Raw genomic sequence first — 22,659 nt, forward strand, 5'->3', positions numbered from 1 at the left:
ATTTCTTTGGTACTATGTCCTGTTTGTGATGGCCTTATAGTACCTTAAGTTTCCATCCCTTACTGATTTTCTTCCACATAAACAATAGTTTTAAACACTTGTCTCTTCCAGAACTGTGTTATTCTTAGTCACATTTGCCCTTTAGCTGAAAGTGTGGCTCAGAGTCCAACTCATGTCCCCCTGCCAAAGAAGCAGGTTGGTACTTCAACAACATTTCTACAACTTTAAAAAATTTCGAACATTAACAAATAGGGAATGAACAGTAAAGGGATTTAACTAACTTCCCAGTGCTGCGTGAGAGCATATCGACACTGTAGCACTTCAGCGAAGACGCTACTACACTGACAGGAGAGCTTCTCCTTTTGGCGTAGTTAATCCATCTCTGCAAGAAGTGGAAGCTATGTCAATGGTGACTTCCAGACATTAGGTTGGAATAACTGCATTGCTCAGGGGTATGGATTTTTCACATCCCTCGGTGACACAGTAATACCAATGTACATTTATAGTGTAGACCTGGCCTAACCCTTCACCACTCACTCCACCAGACATTGCCTACCCATCTTAACTTTCCCCCTAGAAATGCAAAAAAATAGATGCAAGAGACAAAATGCAATGCTGAAAAATTATTGGAAACTGATCCCGATTACTGAACAGAAATGTATTTACTATTCTCTCTGCAAGATACTAGAAAGGAACGACTCTTTATTTGTGATGGCATTCTTACTGAGTTTGTACAACAAACTGTTAAGAGATTAGATAAATCAAAAGTTTTCAGCAAAACTTCCCCCCGAAAGCTTCTACTCTAGGAGCAGATATGTGAAAATTTCAAGAAAGTCAAGTTTCTAGGGAAGCTGTGATCATATACTGGGCTTACAACCAGAAGCTAGCTTCAACCTTATCAAAGCAGTGGCTATCAACACTCCATGAGAGTTTTGTATATAAAATTTTAACCAAGCAACTCAAAGTGAGAATAGGACAGAGAAGAAACAGTTAGATGGTGCATCTTATATAGGCAGAATGGGAAAGAGTAACTACTGTTTCCTTTCCTAAAGGTAGAAAGCTTACTTCTGAAGTGCCATCTCCTTCTGCTGATAGAGCTCATTGAGAATCTCCACCTTCTGTTGCAGAGTTTTACATTCATTTTCAAATCTAGCTTTGGCTGTCTGTATTGAACAGGAATCGTGTTCCAGCTTTTTTATTTGCTCTGCAGGAGACAAAGAAGCACATAAGGCAGTGATAGGAACTGCTACCAAGCAATTTATAAATCACAGACAGAGTATTTCACACTAAGCGGCTCTTCTGCTGAGCCTACCTTCTAGCTCATGCCTTGCTGCTATTTCATCGCTCAGTTTGGATTGCAAAAGATCTCTATCTTCTTCAACTATAGATAATGTTGTTTTTACCTGTAAAGAGGGAAACAACAGTATTTTATAAACCTAGACAGAATTAAAAGTTATGTGGGAACTATTTGTTAAACAACGTAATGGGGTATACCCTTGAGACATCCATCATCTGCTTAATCTGATTCTTCATCTTCTCACTCTGGTTATCTAGAAGAGAAAAGTAATTGTTTTCCTTGCTTTGTATTCTCTTCTCTCTAATATTGTTTAGAAAATACAGAGTTTTAAAAAAATTATCTGACAAATATTTTAATGCTGAAACAAAAACAGAGTCAAGACTTTAAATCTCTCATATCACTGTTCCAGGACCATCATTCGGGACAAATTTATTAGTCCTTAAAGACATTTTACTTATCCAAAGAGCCTGAGTTCTGCACCTCATCATCTATATATGTTTAATTACCTCATGCACAAGCCAGCTGTTATTTAAGATCTCTATACCTGGCAGTTCTCCATTGGCCAGATCATCCCCTGTGTCCCATCCATTTCCTTCTCCATCCTTCTTGCCCTCAGAATCTGGATCAGTTTGCTTTAGCTGCATAATGCAGTTAGTCAAAACCTAATGAAGAAATCAAAGGAACAATACATAGAAGTCACTCTACTTTTCCACAGTAGTTCAGCCATTTAACATATGGAATATTTAAGATGGTTGCTCTTTAGCAAGAACATACTTCGATTTCATTTTCCTTGTAGGCGAGTGCTTCTTCTATGTCCTTCTGAGACTTCTGATACTGTTTAATCTGTTCACTGAGCTCAGTGTGTCTCTCACTCCAGCCTTCTGCTTCTTGTAGCAGCTAAAAAAACAACAAGTTAACATGATTTTTGGCTTTATTTTTTAGTACTATGTATGCAGAGTGTATTGCCAACTTTGAAATGGTAACTGATCACCAGTGACTATGGAGAGCGTATGCGTAAATTAACCTGACATTTAACATGAGAGGATAGATAATCCCCGGACTACTTGAAAATCTGGCTGCTAGAAAATTTTCTGCAACTTGTATTGTTACATAGTTCTATGAATTTTAGTTCTCTTCAAGCATCTAATATTCAACACTAGAGTCAAAGGGCTCATTTTTTCCTAAATAGTAGAAATTACCTGAAGGTTACCAGCATCCCAACCACACCCCTAATATAGTAATCAATCTAAAGAGGGGGCAGAAGACAGACACACAACACAAGAGGTAGCTTTTGTTACAAAGATAGGTCACTGTACAAGATGGGTCATGTTTCAGGACCAAGGAAAAGACATAGCTTCAGAATGGACTCTTGCATTCCAAAATGTAGCAAGAGTAGCAATTCTTCACAAGGGCTTCAATCGGCCCTGTCCGTAAGTGGTAACATTAGTGTCTGAAATATTGCTTCTGACCAGACACTGGCCATCACATCAACAGTGCAACAATTTCATAGAAGGGTTAGCAGCTGGCTCACTGGAACTGGTGAAGCTTTTACAACATACAAATGGGAATCTACCTGCCTGTAAAGCTTTGGAAGACATCTGTCAATCAGGGCTAACTCTGAAATAGTGGGCTTGAGTATTATCATACCTCTGGCTCATACCAAGATGATCCAATCAACATAAGATACTAGTATTAGGACGATAGGAAGGAATGTGCTAAGACCACAAAGTGCAGAAAGGCTTGGTGTATCAGTGTATAAATACTTGAAAAGCAACAGTTTAAGGTTTGCATGTGCTGTGGAAACCTCCTTACAAATCCCATAGGTTTATTTATTCTAGTATTTGACAACAAGAATTAATTGCAGAAGAAATAGTTGTGGGACTTTTTTTTTTTTTTTTTTAAACAAAATGCTCAGTTTTCCAACAGACCTAGTGCACAGTGTAAAATATTACAGAATTCAAGGAAGAAATGCAGATAGCATTTCAGGCTCACTAGCCTTTTGATGCTTACTTGCTCCTTTCTCTTTTTGAGTCTAGCATTCTCTTCCTGTACATGACGAAGCTCAGATTTCACCTTTTCTTCACTTAGTTTAGCTTCATTGAGGACTATCTGAACCTACAAAATTTCAACATGTCATTTAAGAATTGTATATTACGGACTATAAAATAGAAAAAAAAAAAAAAAAAGGTTAAAAGCAAGCCCCTCCCCCATCCCCAACCTGGTAGGTTAAGATTTGCTATCAGATATTTGTGACAGTCTGGGGGTGCAATTTAGACTGGTGAGGAGTTGTGTCACTGCTTGCCCTGCAACCCTGGGTGCCTCACAATGCTTTGCTGTTGTAGTTCCCAATCTGGGATGCTTACAACCAAACAACAAGTATTCAGGTCACACCCTCAAGTGTCTCTGTGGTAGACAGCCCTGGTTCAGCAGTTCTGACCCGACCAGCCTGCCTACAGTCCCACTCTGGCTTCCATCAGCCTTTTCTCTCTTTTTCTTTCTTTCTTTCTTAAAATAACCAGCAAGATGACCCCAACACACTCAACATCCCGAATTTTCCCAAAACCATATGCTCTGTAATATCCCATCACTTCCTGGATAGTTCAGAGAAATAATAAAGGTTTGTTTGTTCCTCTAAAGACACAAAGCACATCAAGCTTAACTGGGATAAATAATCCTTCCATTTAAACACAGCACTGAGTTGGTTTGTAGTAAGAATAGAACACATTTAACAACATTAGAACATAGGTTAAGTGATGCCATGTAAAAGAATAAAGTTAGAAAGGGTTACAAGTAAAACAAAAGTGAACACGTGCACCTAAAAGTCTAAAGCTTAATCTAGCAAGGTACAATCTTTGCCTAAGATCAGGCAGGTCCAGGCTGGGCTGGGTCGGGGCTCCTGTCCCCCAGCCCTGGCAGGTCCGGGTCGGGCTGGGTCAGGTCCAGGGGAGGGGGTGCCTCTTCCCCAACCACAGCAGGTCCGGGGCTGGGATGGGGCCAGGGGAGGGGTGCCTGTCCCCCAGCCGCAGCAGATCCAGGGGTTGGGGAGGGCATCGCTCCCTGTCATGGCCCTGAGGGCCTGTGCGGTGCTTATTAGGCAGCTGCGCAGCTTAGAGGGAACTTAGGTAAGGTGTGAATACATGAGTGCTTAAGGTCACAATCTTAATACATGAAGATAGCTGGTACAAAAACCAGCTTCTGAGAGTGACTCTGAAGGAAGATCTAGAAAGTGCTTTACCTCTGAAAGCTCTACAGAATGCAGCATGATAACTTCTTGGAGTTTCTCCAAAGCCGTCTGCATTTCAAATATCTGCATAAGAAAGAATTAAAGGCGACTCCATTTTAGCTTCACAATTGAAATTTAATTTCAGTTACTATTAAATAATATATTTTCAAGGTATTTGAACATACCCGAAACTCCAACCAAACTAGAGTTTCAGAGCCAGCCCTCAGACTAATTGGAGTACAACACGTTGCCACACCAGGGGCAGGGGAATGAAAAGAAAAGGATCAGTTTGGGACCAAGCTACGACCCTTGCTTTCTAAGCTAACCGTGTTTCACTATCAGTTTCTCCAGCCTGAAGTGAAAGGTGCAGTTTGCTGCTGCCACCTAGCAACAACTTTTGACCAAATGAAAGACCACCACCGGAACTCAGTGGAATCTGAGTTTAGCCATTGTTGGGTACGTCTACATTGCAGCTAGGAGCATGCCTCCCAGGACACACATGAGCTCTGGTCAAGCTAGCATGCTAAAAATAGCGATGCGGATATTGAGAAACAGGCTAGCTGCCTGAGTACATGCCCACCCTGCTTCTAGGGTCCATATTCAGGTGAGTAGCTTACGCTGCTGCTCATGCTGCAACAGCCAGGCTGCTGCTTTGAATATGCTAGTTCAGGGGTTCTCAAAATTCATTGCACTGCAACCCCCTTCTGACAACAAAAATTACTACACGATCCCGGGGGGGAGGGAAGGGGCGGGACTGAAGCCTGAGCCTGAGCCTGCCCAAGCCCCACCACCCCAGACGAGGGTGGAGGGGAGAAAGGTGGATGGAGGGCAAAAGCTAAGCCTGAGACCGCCGCCCAGGACTGAAGCCCAAGGGCCTCAGCTTCAGCCCCGGGCCTCAGGAAGTCTAATGCCAGCCCTGGCAACCCCATTAAAATGGAGTCACATCCCACTTTGGGATCCCAACCCACAGTTTGAGAAGCGCTGTGCTTGGCCAGCGCTAGGGCATGTCTTTCTCCCCAGGCATGGAGACATGCTCCCAGCTGCAGTGTAGACATATCCTTTGTGTTAGGAGGATCAACATGAAAAGACTTGGATAAGGGCAAGGGAAATCTCAGAAAACTTCATCCTCATAACAAAATTGAGGTTCCTAGGGAGATGGTAAAATTTCAGAAGATCGGTTAGGATAACTATTGGAACATAGTCGGAAACCAATATCGCCAGGAAATCCCAGAATGCAATCTTTCTCCATGGATTTCAGTGTTTCTGCTTTTGGTTGAGACAAAGAGGTGCAGAATCATGTGACTAAAAAGTCAGCCAAAACTCTACTTTGAGTTTTGGGAGAAGGTTTACTTCAGTTCTTTTTCTGAACTAGTTCACCCAGCCCTCCTCACCTCAATAATTCAGGCACAGTGACCCCTGACCTAAACCCTCTTAGGGCACCACTGGCCCTTACGGATATCTTACTTTGTCCTCTTTCTTCACATTCTGCTGTCTCTCTGTTTCTAGCACTGTTTGCAGGTTTCTCAATCTGTCATCTAGGAGATGGTTTGTTTCTTCAAGCCCCTTGATAACATCCTGTAACAGAAACAATTCCCAACCAACTAAAGCATAGTATTTATTTCTATATTTTTATGCACATCATAGAAAGCATGAGCTGCTCCTTACCTTAAGTCCTGCAGCTTCATCTGAGAGACTAGTGTTCTGTTTCTGGGCCACCTTCACAGATTCCTTGGCTTCCTTAATCTAGGTGCATGGAAACAATACGATAACACCACAGGCGGTACAAACAAAAAATAGTAATATAATAAAAGTTTTGTGCATGTTATTTACAAACTGTGTCCCAGATGCCAAACAGAGAAACATGACAGAAGACAACATGCCATGTAGGTTACAGAAATGATGCTAGGACATTAGCTGTTTATTCACTGTACAGTAAGCCAACGACAGACAATTAAGAGGCATGAAGTAGGCAAATAGTGCAATACCTTTTGATCATAGTCTGACATCTTCTCTAAGATTTCTGTTTTTTCTTGTAGGAGATTTTTAATCTTTTCAGCAAGTTGCTTTTCAGTCACTAAGGGAAAAAGGATAAAGCTAATAATTGTACTCCACGTCCTGAGAGAAAACTCAAAGCTGCTGTCACCACTTTGTGAACTTTTTTCAAGAGAGGACTATATCACAAAGCAGGGCCTTGTGCATTCCACAGTTCCATGGCACTCACTCCTTCCTGCACAACTGTGCTATAGAACTTAAACTTTCATTTACATAAAGGGTTGGAAAGCAACTGGACACAGGGTTAAGTATTCCCCTGCCCTGGGGAAACTTCAGTTGGTGCAGAGCTGATGTACCTGGCTCCTGTGCATCCTTCCTCACAGAGCACAGGAAGCATAGTCAGAGTAGGATGCATTCTGATTATGCCCAGACAGCGCATGTTTCCTTGGGAACCACTGCAACCTCAGACAGCTCCAACTCACGTGGAGGTTGAGGTGGGGGCACAGATCTGCCCTGAGACTCAGGGAACGGTAAATGGCTCCCTGATGGCTGGCTCTCTGTACTGCACCAAAACTAAAATCTATATAGCAGAGAATCTAGGCCAAGGTTTTTACTTCTCATGGCTGTGAAGGAAACACTGAGAACATGAACAGATCCTAAACTGGTGAGCGGTGCTGATGAGCTTGATGGAGCACCGCTCACCAGTAGAGTCCTCATAGGGAGTATTTCTCTGATGAAGCAATAGCCTAGAGAGGTGTGAATTTGCTCCTCCATCTAAACAGCTTGCTAAAATTGTCATCTTTAGGTTTCAGTGTTAAGTGTCAATATTATTTTGATGTTAATTTTTTTTGCAGAAACATCCGGCTAGTATGCTTATCCAAATCCCAAATTGCTTCCCACATCTCCCCAGGTGTCGTAAGCGCCAATTCTCCCATTTCCAAAACCTCCAGCTTCCTCAGTGACAATATCTGCAAGGAAGTTATGCATCCTCCCCATCCATGGCGTGGGGCACCAGTTATTGCTCCAGTAACCCATAAACTGCAGTGCAACTGTTGCCCCTCTCCTCCCCACTACACATGGGGTTCTGACACCCAACCTCTGCCCTACCGAGGGTGGCATTTGAAGTGTTGCGTGTGACTTCTGCCTTTATCCTTAACTTGGAGGTGTGGGCTGTAGCGATCAGAAGCCCTAGTATCCAATGTTTCATCTTAATCCAGGCAGCCAATATGTGCAGCACTGTATCTTTTAATATTAAGCACTGCCACAGCACAGCACACATGGCTCATACTGGCTTCCCCTAGCATATACAATAATCTTAGATATGTGTTCTCTTGGAAAGGAAAAGATGACTAATACTTAGCCCCCATAACATGTTCAAAGTCTTTAAACAACGACAGCAAGAACACTGAAAAGCATAAAGAATCTTACCTTGATACATTCTACTCTTTACCTACAAGAGAAAACAAGAACAAAAGGAAGTGGTCACAAAAAGAGTTATTCAAAAGCTTCTATGAATCCCTCCCCAAAGGGGGGAAAACAATTGTGAGAGGGAGACAGTTAGCCTTAAATGTACGTGGACTGAATTAGCGTATGGAAAGATTTACATATATATCACTGCCAATTAAAGTGTCAAGTAACATTGAATAAACAAGCTTAGCTAATAAAAGCTTCTAGGCTAATGCCCTATTTCAGAGCCTGGGAAAAGGACTGTTTATTCAACCATTAGGAGGGCACAAATAACCCAAATTAGAATAAATTAAAAAAATATTAACCAACTGTACATCAAATGATCATCCTGAATTTGCAGAAGTTAAAGGGTGACACACAAACCTAGCTGCAATCAACTAGTTAAAATGAACTACATTTGTATGGAAATTACTATTTTCCAAGCAAATACTACTTTAAAAAAAAAATACATAAAACTCTCCTTCTTATGCCCTTTCAATTAAGGAGACTTTGCGTGAGATCCAGAACCAGTGAATTAACCAACAAAGCTAGTGATGAAAAATCAATGCTGTCCCAAAACATGTTTGTTTTCCATATTATTCTACTTTACACAGTAAGTGGCATTGACAAATGTGTAGAATTTTTAAGTGCTTACTCTCCTTTAATTTAAAAGTTGCAAAATAAATTGGCACTTTAACAATCTAACTTTAAATACTAATTCCCACATGGATGACACTGGAAAAGAAATTTGAAGGCTGGTCAGAGATAAATACTTTGCCTGGGGATTTGTTTGTGGAAAGGGAAATGTTAAACATTTTATGTGGAGTGGGCAAGAGGTGAGTATGGGGAGGGGCTTTACAGCTGCAATGAAGACTAGATCTCCTACCAGGGAACCTGAAATGGTCAGCTGAGTGGTCAGATGCTTGTTATGTAGTTGGTTGCGGATTCAATCAGGCATTTAGGAGGCACAATTTGCATAGACAATTTCACTCTTCCTCAGCATTCTAAGGTTTCCATAACAACTCCCTGCAATCCTGGAACTATACATTGACAGTTACTGAAATTTTCACTGTGATAGTTTGATAGACTCACTCCATAACTTAAAGAATATTGGTTTCAGTTTTAAAAGAAACTGTTAAACACTAAATTAATGTTAATGATCTAGATGGGAAAGGAAAGAAAAATATTGCTTTGATACTTGTAGCATTACAAGTACTCAGCCATAGTACACTCAACATCACAAAGGACTAAACATCAGTATGCTCATAAACTTGAAGTGTACTTACTGAAAGGCAGGTTCTCCAGAACAGTATACCTAGAGTAGCAATTCCCACCAAGGCAGTGATAATGATGGGCTCCCATGGAAGTCCATGGAAGTCAGGCCCAGGCCGAATGTCCTCAGGCAGTGTAGCAATCAACTAAAACAACAGGGTTGACAACCATGATTTTAAAAAAAACAAAACAAAACAAAACAAAAACAGACCTTTTAATAAAATACACAGGAAGAGCAAAAGAAGGAAAACAATCATCTACCCGTAAAACCAGAGAGGACTATCCAAAGACTTCTAGGGTAGTCACAATGGTCTCAAATGGCCTGCAAAGAGCTCAGCGCTAGAACATGCCAAGTAAATGTAATTAGCCTAAAGAAGCATCTGTGGAGCCATGAAGAAGCTTGATGGTTGGGTTTGGCAACAAAGATGCAAGCAATCTGATCACATTTCTACTTGAAAATATTTTTGAATATCTGAAGAACCTGGAAGTAAGGGGCTTCTATACAATTTAACCATCCAACGCTCCCTAGAAGCCACCAGCTTCTTTTTAAAAACAAGGCCAAAAAAATCACAGACATTTGTGGTTATACATAACTAATCAATTAGCTCTTCAGCACATGAAGTCATTCCTTTTTACATTTCCTGTCATTAGCACTATACTGAAACCATAAGAAAATATAATGAAACTTGATAGTCTGAACATTTTCTCACTTCCCTAGTTCATCCTTGTCAAATGGTCTCTTCCCATCCCTGATATAAAAGTGAGACTGGATAAGTTAAATTTATTTTAAACACATTTAGCCACACAGTCCTCTTTTCAACCACACAACTAAAACATGCAATCTTCAATAACCTTTGAAAAAATAAATGTTAAAAGCTCCAGATCCAGCTCATCCAGAGTTCTGTTTCAACAGTCTTTTTGACTATACAATGCACTTACATACCAAAAAAAATCATAATACCAATCCACAAGCCTAAAAGACAACACAGCCCATAACAGTCCATCTAATGTTACAGCGACAAAAACTCCTCCCGACTTTCCTACTTTGTTTCTCATACCTGCAAGCTTTAGGTAAAAGTGATTTGTGAAATTCTGGAAGAGAATGGGAGTCACCTGACAGAAAGCGGAGATCCATGACAGCATTATAATAGGATATATTTGGTCAACGGTGATAAAAAAAATCACAAACAGCAGCAAAATGGAAAGAACAAGAAACGGCAAGAGAACGTATTCCCTGGCTGGGAAGTTCCTGAACACTGAGGAAAGGAAGATTCTCTTGCTCCCCCAACACACCCAAGGCCTAGCTCTCAATAACCAGCCATCCCCTCCTTCTCACCCCCCTCGCCCTCCACTGACAACTGACCCACCGCCTGCAGGCGAGGAGGGGGTAGCCCCACTCCGTGCCCCGTCCCAGGCCAGGCTTCCGTGCCGGCTCAGTGTGTTATGACGGGACGCGGGAGGGGAACAGGCCGGCGGGTGGTGCAGTGACTACGGGCCAAGCTCGCGGCGCTCGCTCCCCCGGCGGCCCCCGCTGCCACACGCGGCCGGGAGGCGCCGGGCAAAGGGGGGCGGGGCGGGGGAGAGGGTTCGGGCCCCGGCTCGGGATCCCGGGGCGCCCTCTGGGGAATCCACGCGAGCCGCCCGGGGAGGGGGAGGTGCCGGGACGCCGGGGGCTCCCCCCTTCCTCGGCTGCCCGCGCCCCGCTCCCACCTGCAGCAGCCAGCCCATGAGGGCGGCGTATCCGCGGGACAGGGGCCCCAGCAGGAGCGCGGCGGGGCCGGCGGCGGTGGCGGCTGCCCCGGGGGGGGCCGTGGGCTCCATGGGGAGAGGGGACCGCGGTCGGCGGCGCTGAGCGAACTTCGCCTCCTTCGCGAGCCCACAATCACACGTCACCTCACGGTGACCCCGGCGCCGGCCGCGCGCGTCATCGCCCGGCGCCGGCAGGGGAGGCGCGGGAACCCGGAAGCGGGGCGGCCCCGAGTCCCCGGCCTGAGCCACGTGGGGAGGGGGCGACGCTCCACCCCGCCGGGCGGAGCCGGGCAGTGCGCGCGCCGCGACGCCCTGTGCTCCGCGCGCCGCCGGGCCCGCAATTCCCCAGCCGGCGCTGGAGGAGCGGCGGCTCCGTGTCCTGCCCGCGTGGCTGCAATCCCAGCCCGCTCCCCTTGCCCAGCCTACGCAGCTGCCAGCAGAGCCTGCGCCCCGGAGAGCCTCAGCCAGCTCTTCGGCCGGGCTGACCTGTCCCGCCATCCCCGGCTACACCCAGCGGGCACCGAGCACTAAGGGGGGGGGTGATTTGATATCATCTTAGTTACCCAGTACAGCTTGCGTGTGGGCACATGCCAAGTTTAGCTTGTGTCTGTAGATATGCAAGTGCAAGCTAAATAGAGATGGACCATTTTCAAGCGATGTGAGCCCATACCCAAAAGTGGTTGGCATAATCTAAACCCATTCAAGCTAAAGTGGTGCAACTTCTCTGTTTATACAAGCCCTCAGAACTCACACACCGAATTTAATTTCATGTATTCCTACAATACAATCCTCTTTATAAACAATTTTCCATTTGGATGGGGTCATTTAGTCCCCCACTCCCTAAACAGCTTTCTTTGCAAACAACCCATTTTTCATACATTTCACAAAATTGTTTTGGAGATGCCTCAGTAGGCCAACTATGAATGCTCAATTTAAAAAAAATCAACATAAAATTAAATAATTTTAAAAAGTACATGCCATACTGTACTTACAATATCTGTGAATGGTCGCATGTTTTCTTTAGCTAAAATAACCACATCATTGAGAGTTATATGCGGTACAGCAGGATCTCCTTCTAAATGAGGACTTTCAGTCTTCACAGTATCATCCGCAGTAGTAACTATACCTTCGTTAAAAGGAGGAAAATGTTAATTTTGGAAATACTTTAAGTAAACCTACAGTACTCCTTAGTATTTATTCTAGGCCCTGTCTACAATATGGAAGTTTTCTAAAATGAGTGTTCACATGGTTGTGAGACCAAGGATTGGACCTCAGAAGTACCTGGCTCATAGACTTCTGATCTAACAATTCTTCACCATGGAACTGTTGCTGTGGCAAGAGATGCATGTGCAAATTCTCTCTCCACCATTACCCGGAATTCCTACTAATAGCACCTGAAAGTGTTGTTTGGCCACTCCTGATCGAAAATTAGGCTATCATGTCTATGTACTCGCATTCAGCTTTATGTCAGCCAAAAACTAGAGCTAATTTTTTGGGAGTGGTTGTCTTATATCAAAGTCAGATCGAAAAGAGTGGATGATAGAAATTAGCTCTGCAGAAGTTGAGTGGCAGAGGTACAGAGTCCATAAACTCCACATGCTCCCTAGTGCCTCATCTCTTGCCTGTCTAAGGCTATGTCTACACTACCACGGTAAGTTGACCTAAGCTACGCAACTCCAGCTACATGAATAATGTAGCTGGAGTGGACGTATCTTAGGTTGACTTACGGGGTCCACACTACGCTGGGTTGACAGGAGACATTCTCCTGTCAACTTACCTTACTCCTCTCATTCGGGTAGAGTACTGGTCGACTGGATAGCGATCTCCGCTCAATTTGGCGAGTCTTCACTATACCCACTAAATCGAGCCAAGTGCATCGATCCCTGGGGTGTGGATGGTGCAGGGGTACTGTAGACATAGGCTCACGGTTGGTCATCTCAGGAAGGACTTGCTGCCAGCCCTGTTGGTTTCCTACTACTGTATATACTCATTTCTAAGCTTACTTTGCTTACAAGCGAGTAAACGATTTTTAATTTAATTTTACATGGAGGGAGTTGAGGAGGAATCTCTGCTAAATTCTTTCAGTAAATGGTGATACTTTTCTCCTGTTCTGTAGGTGCAAAAGCAGGATTCCGAGGGATTTAGCGTTCTTAGAAGGCAATGTTAATATACTAAATTTAGATGAGTCTGGCCTGAATCTGCTTTAGTTTTAGGACTTTTCACTCTGGATCCAAATTTAACAATTCTGACCCATCTCATAGAAATATAGGAATTGGTCAGACTGGTAATCTGGTCCATCTAGTCCAGTACCAGAGGCTTCAGAGGAAGGTGCAAGAAACCCTTTGCCAGACAACTGTGGAATCAGCAGGCCATTAGCGCAGGTTTTTCCTAACCCCTTTAAATTAGAGGTTGGTTTATGCCCCAAAGCATGAGCATTTATATATTTTCATCTTTCTCTCCAGCATACCTCTGGCTGATCTTTAACTAAAATACCTAACATGATTTTTTACTCTTATTGTCATTACATCATATATATCATTTGGCCCTAAGCAAAATAAGCAGTCATGAGATAAGAGGAAAGGTCCTCTCACGGATCAGTAACTGGTTAAAAGATAGGCAACAAGGGTAGGAATATATGGTCAGATTTCACAATGGAGAGAGGTAAATAGTGGGGTTCCCCAGGAATCTGCACTAGGACTGTGGTGTTCAACCTATTCAGAAATGATCTGGAAAAGGGAGTGAACCTGAGGTACCAAAATTTGCAGACGATACAAAAAATCACTGAACATAGTTAAGACCAAAGCTGAATGCAAAGAGTTACAGAGAGATCTCACAAAACTGGGTGACTGGACAACAAAAAAATGGCAGATGAAATTAAATACTGATAAGTGCAAAGTAATGCACATTGGAAAACATATAATCCCAACAATACATACAAAGTGATGGGGTCAAAATTAGCCATTACCACTCAAGAAACAGATTTTTGAGTCATTGTGGATAGTTCTCTGAAGTTGCTGGCCCAGCAGACTGAAGTCCTCTGTCTAGCCACAGATAAGATAAAGGCACCGATGGTACCATTGCAATTTACTCTACAGTGCTCAGCCATTGTGACTCAGTCCTAACCTGGACTCACTTGTAGGAGTAAAAGGACAGCTCCAGGCCCATTCAAGCCTTATCCTCTCCACTGAGACTGCAAACAACAGGCTTGGAGATGTGGACATTTTTGTCCACTGGGAATTGAATAGTTGCCATTTCACATATGCCAAACAGTCATCAGACGGTCCTGTGAGCCTGGGCTGAATTCAGAAAAGGACAGGCTCCATTCCCTAAAGTGAAAATCTTATTGTATGCAGCACTGGGTAGATTTTTACAGCGCTGTATACATTTTTTTAAAACAACCAGCTACCAACCCTCTGAGTCATATCACTTCCATTTCCTCTTTATAGTTAGCTTATGACGATTTTAAATTTTAAATTCGTATAGTGTGTTGATATGTCATAGAAGTTTTATACTGGGTAACTAGAGATTAATGTGAATCACTTTCTCTCAATCATGTGTAATAGTAAAGTGAGAAGAAAAGATGGTTTAGTGCAGGGGTGGGCAAACTATGGCCCATGGGCCACATCCAGCTCTCCAGACGTTTTAATTCAGCCCTCGAGCTCCCGCCGGGGAGCGGGGTCCAGGGCTTGCCCTGCTCTGGTGCTTCAGCTCGGGAGCAGGGTTGGGGGCTTGTCCCACTCCGCACAGCTCCTGAAAGCAGCGGCATGTCCTCCCTCCAGCTCCTACGCATAAGGGCAGCCAGGGGGCGCCACATGCTGACCCCACCCCAAGAGCCGCCCCCACAGCTCCCTTTGGCCGGGAACCGCGGACAATGGGAGCTAGGGGGCGGCGCCTGCGGATGGGGCAGCACGCAAAGCTGCCTGGCTGCACCTCCACGTAGGAGCCGGAGGGGGGACATGCCGCTGCTTCTGGGAGCTGACTGAAGTAAGCCGCCTGGAGCCTGCACTCCTGACTACCTCCCGCGCCCCAACCCCCTGACCCAGCCCTGATTCCCCTCCTGCCCTCCAAACCCCTTGGTCCCACCCTGGAGCACCCTCCTGCACCCCCAACCCCTTATCCCCAGCCCCACCCCAAGCCAGAACCCTCACCCCCCCCTCCTGCATCCCAATCCCCAATTTCATGAGCATTCATGGCCTGCCATACAATTTCCATATCCAGATGTGGTCCTCGGGCCAAAAAATTTGCCCACCCCTGGTCTAGTGGTTAAGGAGCTAGCCTAGGGAAACCCTCACGGGGATGTTGTGAGGATAAATACATTAAAGATAGGGAGGTACTCTCAATTACTATGGTAATGGGAGCCATATAGGTACCTAAAATACAAAGTTAGATTGTCCATCAGGTTCGGCACACCAGTCTGAGTATTAATATTAGAAACTGCATTTGTGCTGTTTTTATAGTGCACCAACACAGCAAAAGACTCTTTCCGTTCACTTCAACAGGAGCTGAACTGTGCAATTATCAGAATCATTCAAAGCTTTAGGCAGAATTTGCCAGGCATAACATATTAATGTCACTTCAGCCATACTTCTCTTAAAAAAAATTTAAAACATCAAAAAAGTTACCTGCAGCCAAACCTTCTCTGTTACTCTGAATTGGCCCAAGGGACGTATCCATCAGTGGCAATCCCTTCTCAGTATCAAGGATTTCCTGGGTTTCCTTTTTATCCAAGAGCCCCACCTCTTCCAAAATATTCATATCTGGCTCAGGCTCCCTCAGGTTTAGAGTCTCCTCTTCCTCTTCAATATGCTGTACTGGCCTCTCATCTTCAACTTGTGGGAACTTCTGACCAATTTCTTCAGCTGAACTTGGGCTTCCCACAAGATGGCTGTCATATTCAGTTTCTTTTACAGTATCTATAGTAGAGAAGAAAGCATGGATGTGGCATAGTTGGCTTGTCTTTCTCACTGGCAGCTGTGTTCAGTGAAAGATATTCAAAGACTGTGATTGAGAAAGCCTTACTGATATCTTCCACTAAATATATTCTTCCAGATGGCTATTTTTTTGTTCTAGCATATTTTTAGGCAAATTTCAGTGACACCCTAGTAAATATTTGCATGGAAATTATGCCAGGTAAAAACACTGACCAGATGGAAGAATTTAGTTTTACTGTATCTCAGTAACAAGAATGTATCAGAAAATAAACGGCCAACTATTTGCTTCTGTTAAAAGGGCCCTATTTATACTAAGGTTTTGTACTGCCCTTCATCTTTGTCCCCATCACTATTATCTGACTAACCAGGCAGGCATCAGCAAGTCTCTGGTGGACTTCATGGTGCCTGTGGCTCACCTTCCTTGCCAAGGTTGGCATACTCAGTATTTCCTCCACTCATTCACAGTGTTTTGATGATATTGTGGTGATAGGATTCTTATCTAGATAATTTTTCAGTGCCTAAGTTTAATATAAAATCATTGAACATATCAGATAATGGCACACTAGTTAGAGGGAAAAACAACAAGGAGTATTTGTGGCACCTCAGAAACTAACAAATTTATTTGGGCATAAGCTTTTGTGGGCTAAAACCCACTTCATCAGATGCATGGAGTGGAAAATACAGTAGGAAGATATATATATAGAGAGAGTACATGAAAAGATGGGATTGACTTACTAATTCTAACGAGACAATTCAATTAAAGTGGACTATCATCATCAGGAGGAAAAATCACTTTTGTAGTGGTAATCAGGGTGGCCCATTTCAAACAGCTGACAAGAAGGTGTGAGTAACGGTAGTGGGGAAAATTAGCATGGGGAAATAGTTTTTAGTTTGTTGCTATGGAAGTTCAGCATCTACTACATATTTCTAAAAATTCACTGCATGCCTCTAATTTTTTTTTAAATGAGGCCCTATGTGGATGGGTCTTTCCTGCCACATCCAGTCACTTCAGTCTCATATGCAGGAGACCTGTTCATCAGAATGAAGCAGATGGTTGAGACTCAATAACCATCATCTCTCTCAGGGTTTATATGGCCAACCATCAGCACAGTATCTGGGCCACATAAAAATTGATTACCAACAGTGAAGTCCCAAATGGAGTCTGGGTTTCTTTCCTCCCCTCCCAACCCTCCCCCACCCAATTATGCTATAAAAACTCTACTTGGAGTAGGATTATATGTTTGTTTTAGGGGTTTTTTCCTCCATAGACAAGCAAAAAAAAACCAAAAAACCCTCAACTTCCCCTGAGCAATTGTCAAACCTAAGATCCTACCTGTATCATACATGCTATAATCCTTTTCATGTTCTGAAATGGACACAAGTGGTGCACTCTCACTAACAGATGAGTATTTGTGCCTTAACAAATATATTATTTCCTGAACATCATCCATCAGTGCAGCTTCTTCATCCCACAAATCTATTTCTTTCACCACCTCTTCTTTATTTTCTGCTTGCCTTGCATCTAAAACATTTTCCACAATATCCATTATCCTAGATTCTGAAAATGTAAGGATCTGGTCCAAAGCTTGTTGGATATCCTGATAATCATGATTACCCTTCTGAGCAAGATCCAGCTTCAACTTCATGTTGTGAAACATGGCTTCTACCCTGACAATGTGCTGGGGCCCAAGATACTTTTGTAAACGTGCCACTCGCTTTTCATCAAGAAATTCTTTTATTATAATGAGCTGCTTCACAGCCTCTCTGTATTCTGGCTCCACAGCTTCATTTGTGGTTTCAGAAGTATCAGCAGGCCCTGTCTGCTCTGTTACGTTCTGAAGATCTTTCAGGTCTTTCTGCACAAGATCCTCTAGGAAAGGATCTTCTGTTTGATTAAAATCATTTTTGCTGTCCACTGTTTCAAGAGACTTGTCATTTGGCAAAGTCCTTTCATCGTCTTCTTCCATTTCAGGGGCTACTAATGTGTCTTCTGTTTCTGGAGACTCCTCATCTTCTTCTATCTCATTCAGTTTAGCTCCACTGAATTGTATATCCTCCTCTTCATTCTTGGTCTCACTCAAATCTTGCATGCTGTTCTTTCTGGCATGCTTAAACATTGTGTTTGCTTCCTCTCCTGTTTCATCGCTCTCATAAACAGGATTAGCAGTTCCTGAAATAGCTCCATCTGGTATTTCCAATTCTAGGTTTGTACTTTCTCCATCTAATTTATTACCCTGTCTATTTGCAAGCCTCTCTTTTGACAATGCTGCACTTGCAGCATTGTCATCTTCTAATAGTTCTTCCTCTGCTTGACTTAGGTCATCATCTTCTTCAGCTTCCAACTCTTCAGACTGAAGTTCTGGTTTTACTGTTTTTTCTCCAACTATATCGGTTCCAAGAGCTTTGTCTTTATTTTCATCCCCACTATGAGCAGTGTCTTGTTGGGTCAGCCTCTCTGTGTCAACATCCTGTGCAGTCTCTGTGGATATTTCACCAATACTTTTTTCTAGTGTCTTCTTGCCTGTGTTTCTGGAAAGCTCTTGTTCCGCATCTTCCTCCGAATACCTGGTCTTGTTTTCTTGTTGCTTAGATTGCTCAACAGCCGCTTTACTTGTATGCTGATTGTTCAGGTCTTCTTCCTTTTTTTCCCCTAGTATTTCAGTTTCTTCCTTAATAGCAACATTTGTTTGATTCTCATTCTCAGGCACCCTTGTTTGTTCAAAATCCTCTCCATCTTGTTGAATATCTTGTTTCTCTGTAGCAGATATTTCATGCTCTCTTTTGCCTTCTAAGAGGTCAATATCCCCTAGGTCACTTTGGGATGCACTTTTTAGCTCCTCCAGTGGTTCTGGTAGAAAATTCACAGATTGCTGGTCCCCAGCTGCCTTTTTCCCCTTTATTTTCTTCCATAATGTGTTGGGTTTTGTATCATTTTCCAAGCTGTCCTCCAAAATCTCCTCCTCTGCCTTTTCTTTATCTTTCAATATTTTATGAAGAGTAATTCCTTCTGGATCATCTTTGATGTTGCCTACAGGTGGTTTTAAAGCTTCTTGCTTTTCTTCAATGGATAGTTTAGACTCCAGGCTAGGAACACCTCTAGGATCATGCACAGATGTGCCACGCAGTTCTTCAGTAAATGATTCTGTCTTATCATCCAGGAACTCTTCCTCATACTGTTCAGTTTTGTTTGTTTTTTCCTTTGGATCTTGGCCATTTACAACATGTTTTTCCTTTTTGAGAAGGTATTCTTCAGTTAGATCGTCAAGCTGAGCTGTTGCTGCTGTTTTATCCTCCTTACTAACTGGGATCACCTCATCCTCTTCCTCCTTTTCTTCCAACGAATCAGACTTGCTCACATCTGTATCATCATTTGTTCTTGCACCCCGTCTGAGAGTTGGAAAGATGGTATCCTCTACAGTTGTTAATAAACCCAAATAGTCTTTTTTCTCATTATTTCTTTGGGTAATTAACTCTGCAGCATCCTCAATGGTTTCATAAGGTTTATTCTTTTCTGACTCACGGTCAGAATATTTATCAGCTGAATGCTTCTCAGCTTCTGAGTCCACTGGGGTTTCTTCTTTTGTAAATGATAGCAAAGGGATTTCTTCAGATTGTTCCTTAAGATCTTCCAGCAACTCTGTGTCATGAGAATCAGTATTCAAATTTTCATTAAAATCATCCTCCAGTGATGTCACAAGGCTAGTCATCTCATCATCAGACACAAGGGCATCTGCAGTTGAACCAAATTTTGTTTTCAAGTCCATAGACAGTTCTCTGTTTAAAAGTGTATAGGCATCAGTCTCCTCACTCTCCTTATCTGATTCTTTGGCTGTACCCTGAGGATTATTAGAATTTTTGGTATTTTCACTTTCTAGCATTTTTTCTTGTAGCATTCCTTCTGAGTGAGGATGTGCAATTTGGTCTCCCTGAGACTTTTTTTCATGGCTATATATGTTGAGGTCATCCCTCTCAGATTTGAGGAGTCCCTGTACATTCTCAGTGTTTTCAGAAAGAAAACTGCCTTTTTCTTCTGTTTTGGTGAGGACTTCCTTGTTTTCTTCTGGACCTGGCTCAAGAACATCAGTCTCAGAAACATCAAGGGGCTTTACAGTATCAGACCCTTCTGTCTCCTCCTCCTTTTTGGTTTCTTCAATAACTTCTGTCCCTGGAGCATTCAATTCAGCTTTGCCCCTGTTCACCACAGTTTCTTCTGAAGATTTTAAAAGCTCATCCACGTTATAGTTATCAAAATCATCTTTTCCTCCATCAAAACAAACAAAATCAGTTTCCTGGAACAGAGGGGGAAAAAGCATTGTCAGTTGTCAGAGAGTTTTTTCTATTACATTGATGTGAAAGGTTCAAACAATTTTCTTTACCATTACGTACGTTTCTACATTTTTCCATTAACTGGGGACTAAATCTTTAAGTCCATAATCAAAACTTCCATTGACTCAATGGGAGTTTTGCTTGAGTAAGGACTGAGCAGGAAAACCAGGTAAGGACCTTAGGATTCCAAGCAGTGGGCTAAATCCTAAGCAGTAATGAACAGATAGGGAGTCAATGGCAGAGTTGGTTATATTTTAAATAAACTATCATGTGCATCTTTGAAATTGGAACTATTGTCAGTAAAATGGCAAGGACAAGTTCTTCTTTATCAAGTGGTTAGCACATAGCGGGTGCCGCCATAAATAAATAGTGACACAAACTAAAGGTTTGTACTTACACGATACATATGGGCCAAAATACAGTCTGATCCTGCAACCCTTACTCACATATGTATTTCCAGTAACTACAATCGCATTAGCCATGTCAATAAGAATTGCCGAATCAGACTGATAATCCATACGCTAATAGAATAAAGCAAACAAAGAGGCTTACACAGTTCCAAAGTTTTTCTCTAAGTTCCAGAAGTTCTGGGAAATAAACCTATTCATTCAGAGTTTGTATGAAACAGCCTCCATACAACCCAGCTAGTAACGCTTCTTCAGGGATTCTGAGACCATTCTATGTATAGTTATTTAGTCACTTTTTGTCGGAAGAAAGAATGCTTCATTTTAGACAAGGCCAGTGTTCAAATTATGGTGGATATAGACATATATACACACAATATTAGTTCATGGACTGAAAAGTAATTACAGTTTTTTCCTTCTAGGGTTATTGAGGTTCCAGTTCTCTCTCTCTCACTGATTTCACTCACAGTTCAGGAATGAGCCATAAGTATAATAAAGCCAGTCAAAAAAGTCACAATCAAAACTTACATCTGTTGGTAGTTCTAGCTCATCACTGGTATTATAAATATAATTTATTTCAAGTAAATCCTTTGGAAAATATCCAAATTCACTGCCAACCTGCCAGAATAAAAAACAACAAAACAAAAAGAAAAGTTTCAATGTAAAGACGCTTGTAAAGCCACATTAGGAAAAAAGTGACTTTAAAAATACAATTAGTAGTTAAGAATATATCAAGTTAGATATCAAACCTAAATATTTCTAGACATACAGGTTGTTACCACAATAAATTGGAGAAACAGAACACTAATACATTACACTTTCAATGGTTTAATTTGAGATTCTAAACATTAATTAAGCCTCACAACACCTTTGAGAAGTAGGGAAGTATTTCTACTCCCCTTTCAAAGACATGGCCAGCTAAGGCATAGGGCCACATAGCAAGTTATGGGGAGAGTTTGGAATGAAACCCAGGAGTCATGGCTCAAAGCATACTCTCACTGACTTCACAAATGCTCCGACCACTTTCTTGTGCACAATTAGCAAAAATATCTTTTCGTGATAAGGCCTACCTGTCTGCAAAAATGTTACATTTTTAAAGCAGACAACCAACCTTCTCCATAACTTTATACTTCTCACTTCACATTTTGGAAAGATTTCTTAAAGCCAGCTGTTAGAAAACACACAATTGCACCTGAGCTATTGCAAATTGCTGAACAGTAGCCTTTTATCACCACTAGTATTATCTACCTTAGTATCAGCGTGTAAAATGTGACCTTCTTTCCAAACACACTTGTTCTTCGGTAGCTAGTGTTTCCAGATGAGCAATAGGTGCAGGTGGTCAATTAAGAATAAGGTGATGTGGTGATCAAACGCAAACAGTAGGAGACAGAAAGCTCTCTTATCACTCACTAGTTAAAGATCCACAGAATAATGCTCTCACTTGGAAGCTCTGATAGCTGCTGTCAGGAAGCCGATATGAATAGCACAGTATTGCTTCAAAGATTAGATAGCCAAAGCAACGAGAAACTGGTGGACACCCTATTGAGAGTACAGAGTCCCTAGAAAGCCAAAATATGCTCAAGAAGAAAGCACTGCTCACTTCCTCGATATCTTGATGTTTTTATTGTCGGAGCAAGAAGGCAATTGCCAATTTTCTTGGAGAGTATGCGTGAAGATCGTTCAATTAAGGATCAAAATAAAAAAGAACATAGTTCACCCTCAGATGGGACACACTCTGATATCGATTACGATGGTTTATAAATCCAGAGTAGCTTCAAACTGCTCAGTGAAGCTCTCTGGATTTGCCACGGTGAAAATAATATTAGAACTTGGTCTAGGTGTGCAATACATAGACATAGTAATACACTCACAAATGAATGAAATACTCAAGGGATATGGAGTTTCCTTTTTAAAATATTTACCATTCAAATCCTAAATGAAATAGCTGTGGAACCTACTTACGTAACAGTAATGTTTACGCAATTTATATCAATCTTTTGTATACACTGCAGGGAGAAG

At 42.4% G+C, this 22,659-nt stretch overlaps 1 protein-coding gene across 4 annotated transcripts in view; it reads right to left on the minus strand.

Moving 5' to 3' along the window:
• Nucleotides 1-22,659, minus strand: part of MIA3 (MIA SH3 domain ER export factor 3) — a 36,963-nt gene that overhangs the window by 7,769 nt on the left and 6,535 nt on the right. For 3 of the 4 annotated variants that reach the window (XM_073338786.2, XM_073338782.2, XM_073338784.2), the window contains exons 3-18: nucleotides 21,169-21,258; nucleotides 17,244-20,199; nucleotides 15,602-15,892; nucleotides 11,972-12,105; nucleotides 9,245-9,376; nucleotides 7,941-7,962; nucleotides 6,506-6,594; nucleotides 6,186-6,263; nucleotides 5,985-6,095; nucleotides 4,533-4,604; nucleotides 3,308-3,412; nucleotides 2,072-2,194; nucleotides 1,842-1,959; nucleotides 1,495-1,550; nucleotides 1,313-1,403; nucleotides 1,066-1,204 (exon numbers count right to left, since the gene is read on the minus strand). In XM_073338786.2, the coding sequence (XP_073194887.2) occupies nucleotides 1,066-1,204; nucleotides 1,313-1,403; nucleotides 1,495-1,550; nucleotides 1,842-1,959; nucleotides 2,072-2,194; nucleotides 3,308-3,412; nucleotides 4,533-4,604; nucleotides 5,985-6,095; nucleotides 6,186-6,263; nucleotides 6,506-6,594; nucleotides 7,941-7,962; nucleotides 9,245-9,376; nucleotides 11,972-12,105; nucleotides 15,602-15,892; nucleotides 17,244-20,199; nucleotides 21,169-21,258 (4,607 nt within the window). The remainder of the gene's footprint in view (nucleotides 1-1,065; nucleotides 1,205-1,312; nucleotides 1,404-1,494; nucleotides 1,551-1,841; nucleotides 1,960-2,071; nucleotides 2,195-3,307; nucleotides 3,413-4,532; nucleotides 4,605-5,984; nucleotides 6,096-6,185; nucleotides 6,264-6,505; nucleotides 6,595-7,940; nucleotides 7,963-9,244; nucleotides 9,377-11,971; nucleotides 12,106-15,601; nucleotides 15,893-17,243; nucleotides 20,200-21,168; nucleotides 21,259-22,659) is intronic. The other variant, XM_073338783.2, reaches the window with a different exon arrangement.

This window comes from Lepidochelys kempii, chromosome 3, assembly GCF_965140285.1.
Source record: "Lepidochelys kempii isolate rLepKem1 chromosome 3, rLepKem1.hap1, whole genome shotgun sequence".
NCBI lineage: Eukaryota > Metazoa > Chordata > Testudines > Cheloniidae > Lepidochelys > Lepidochelys kempii.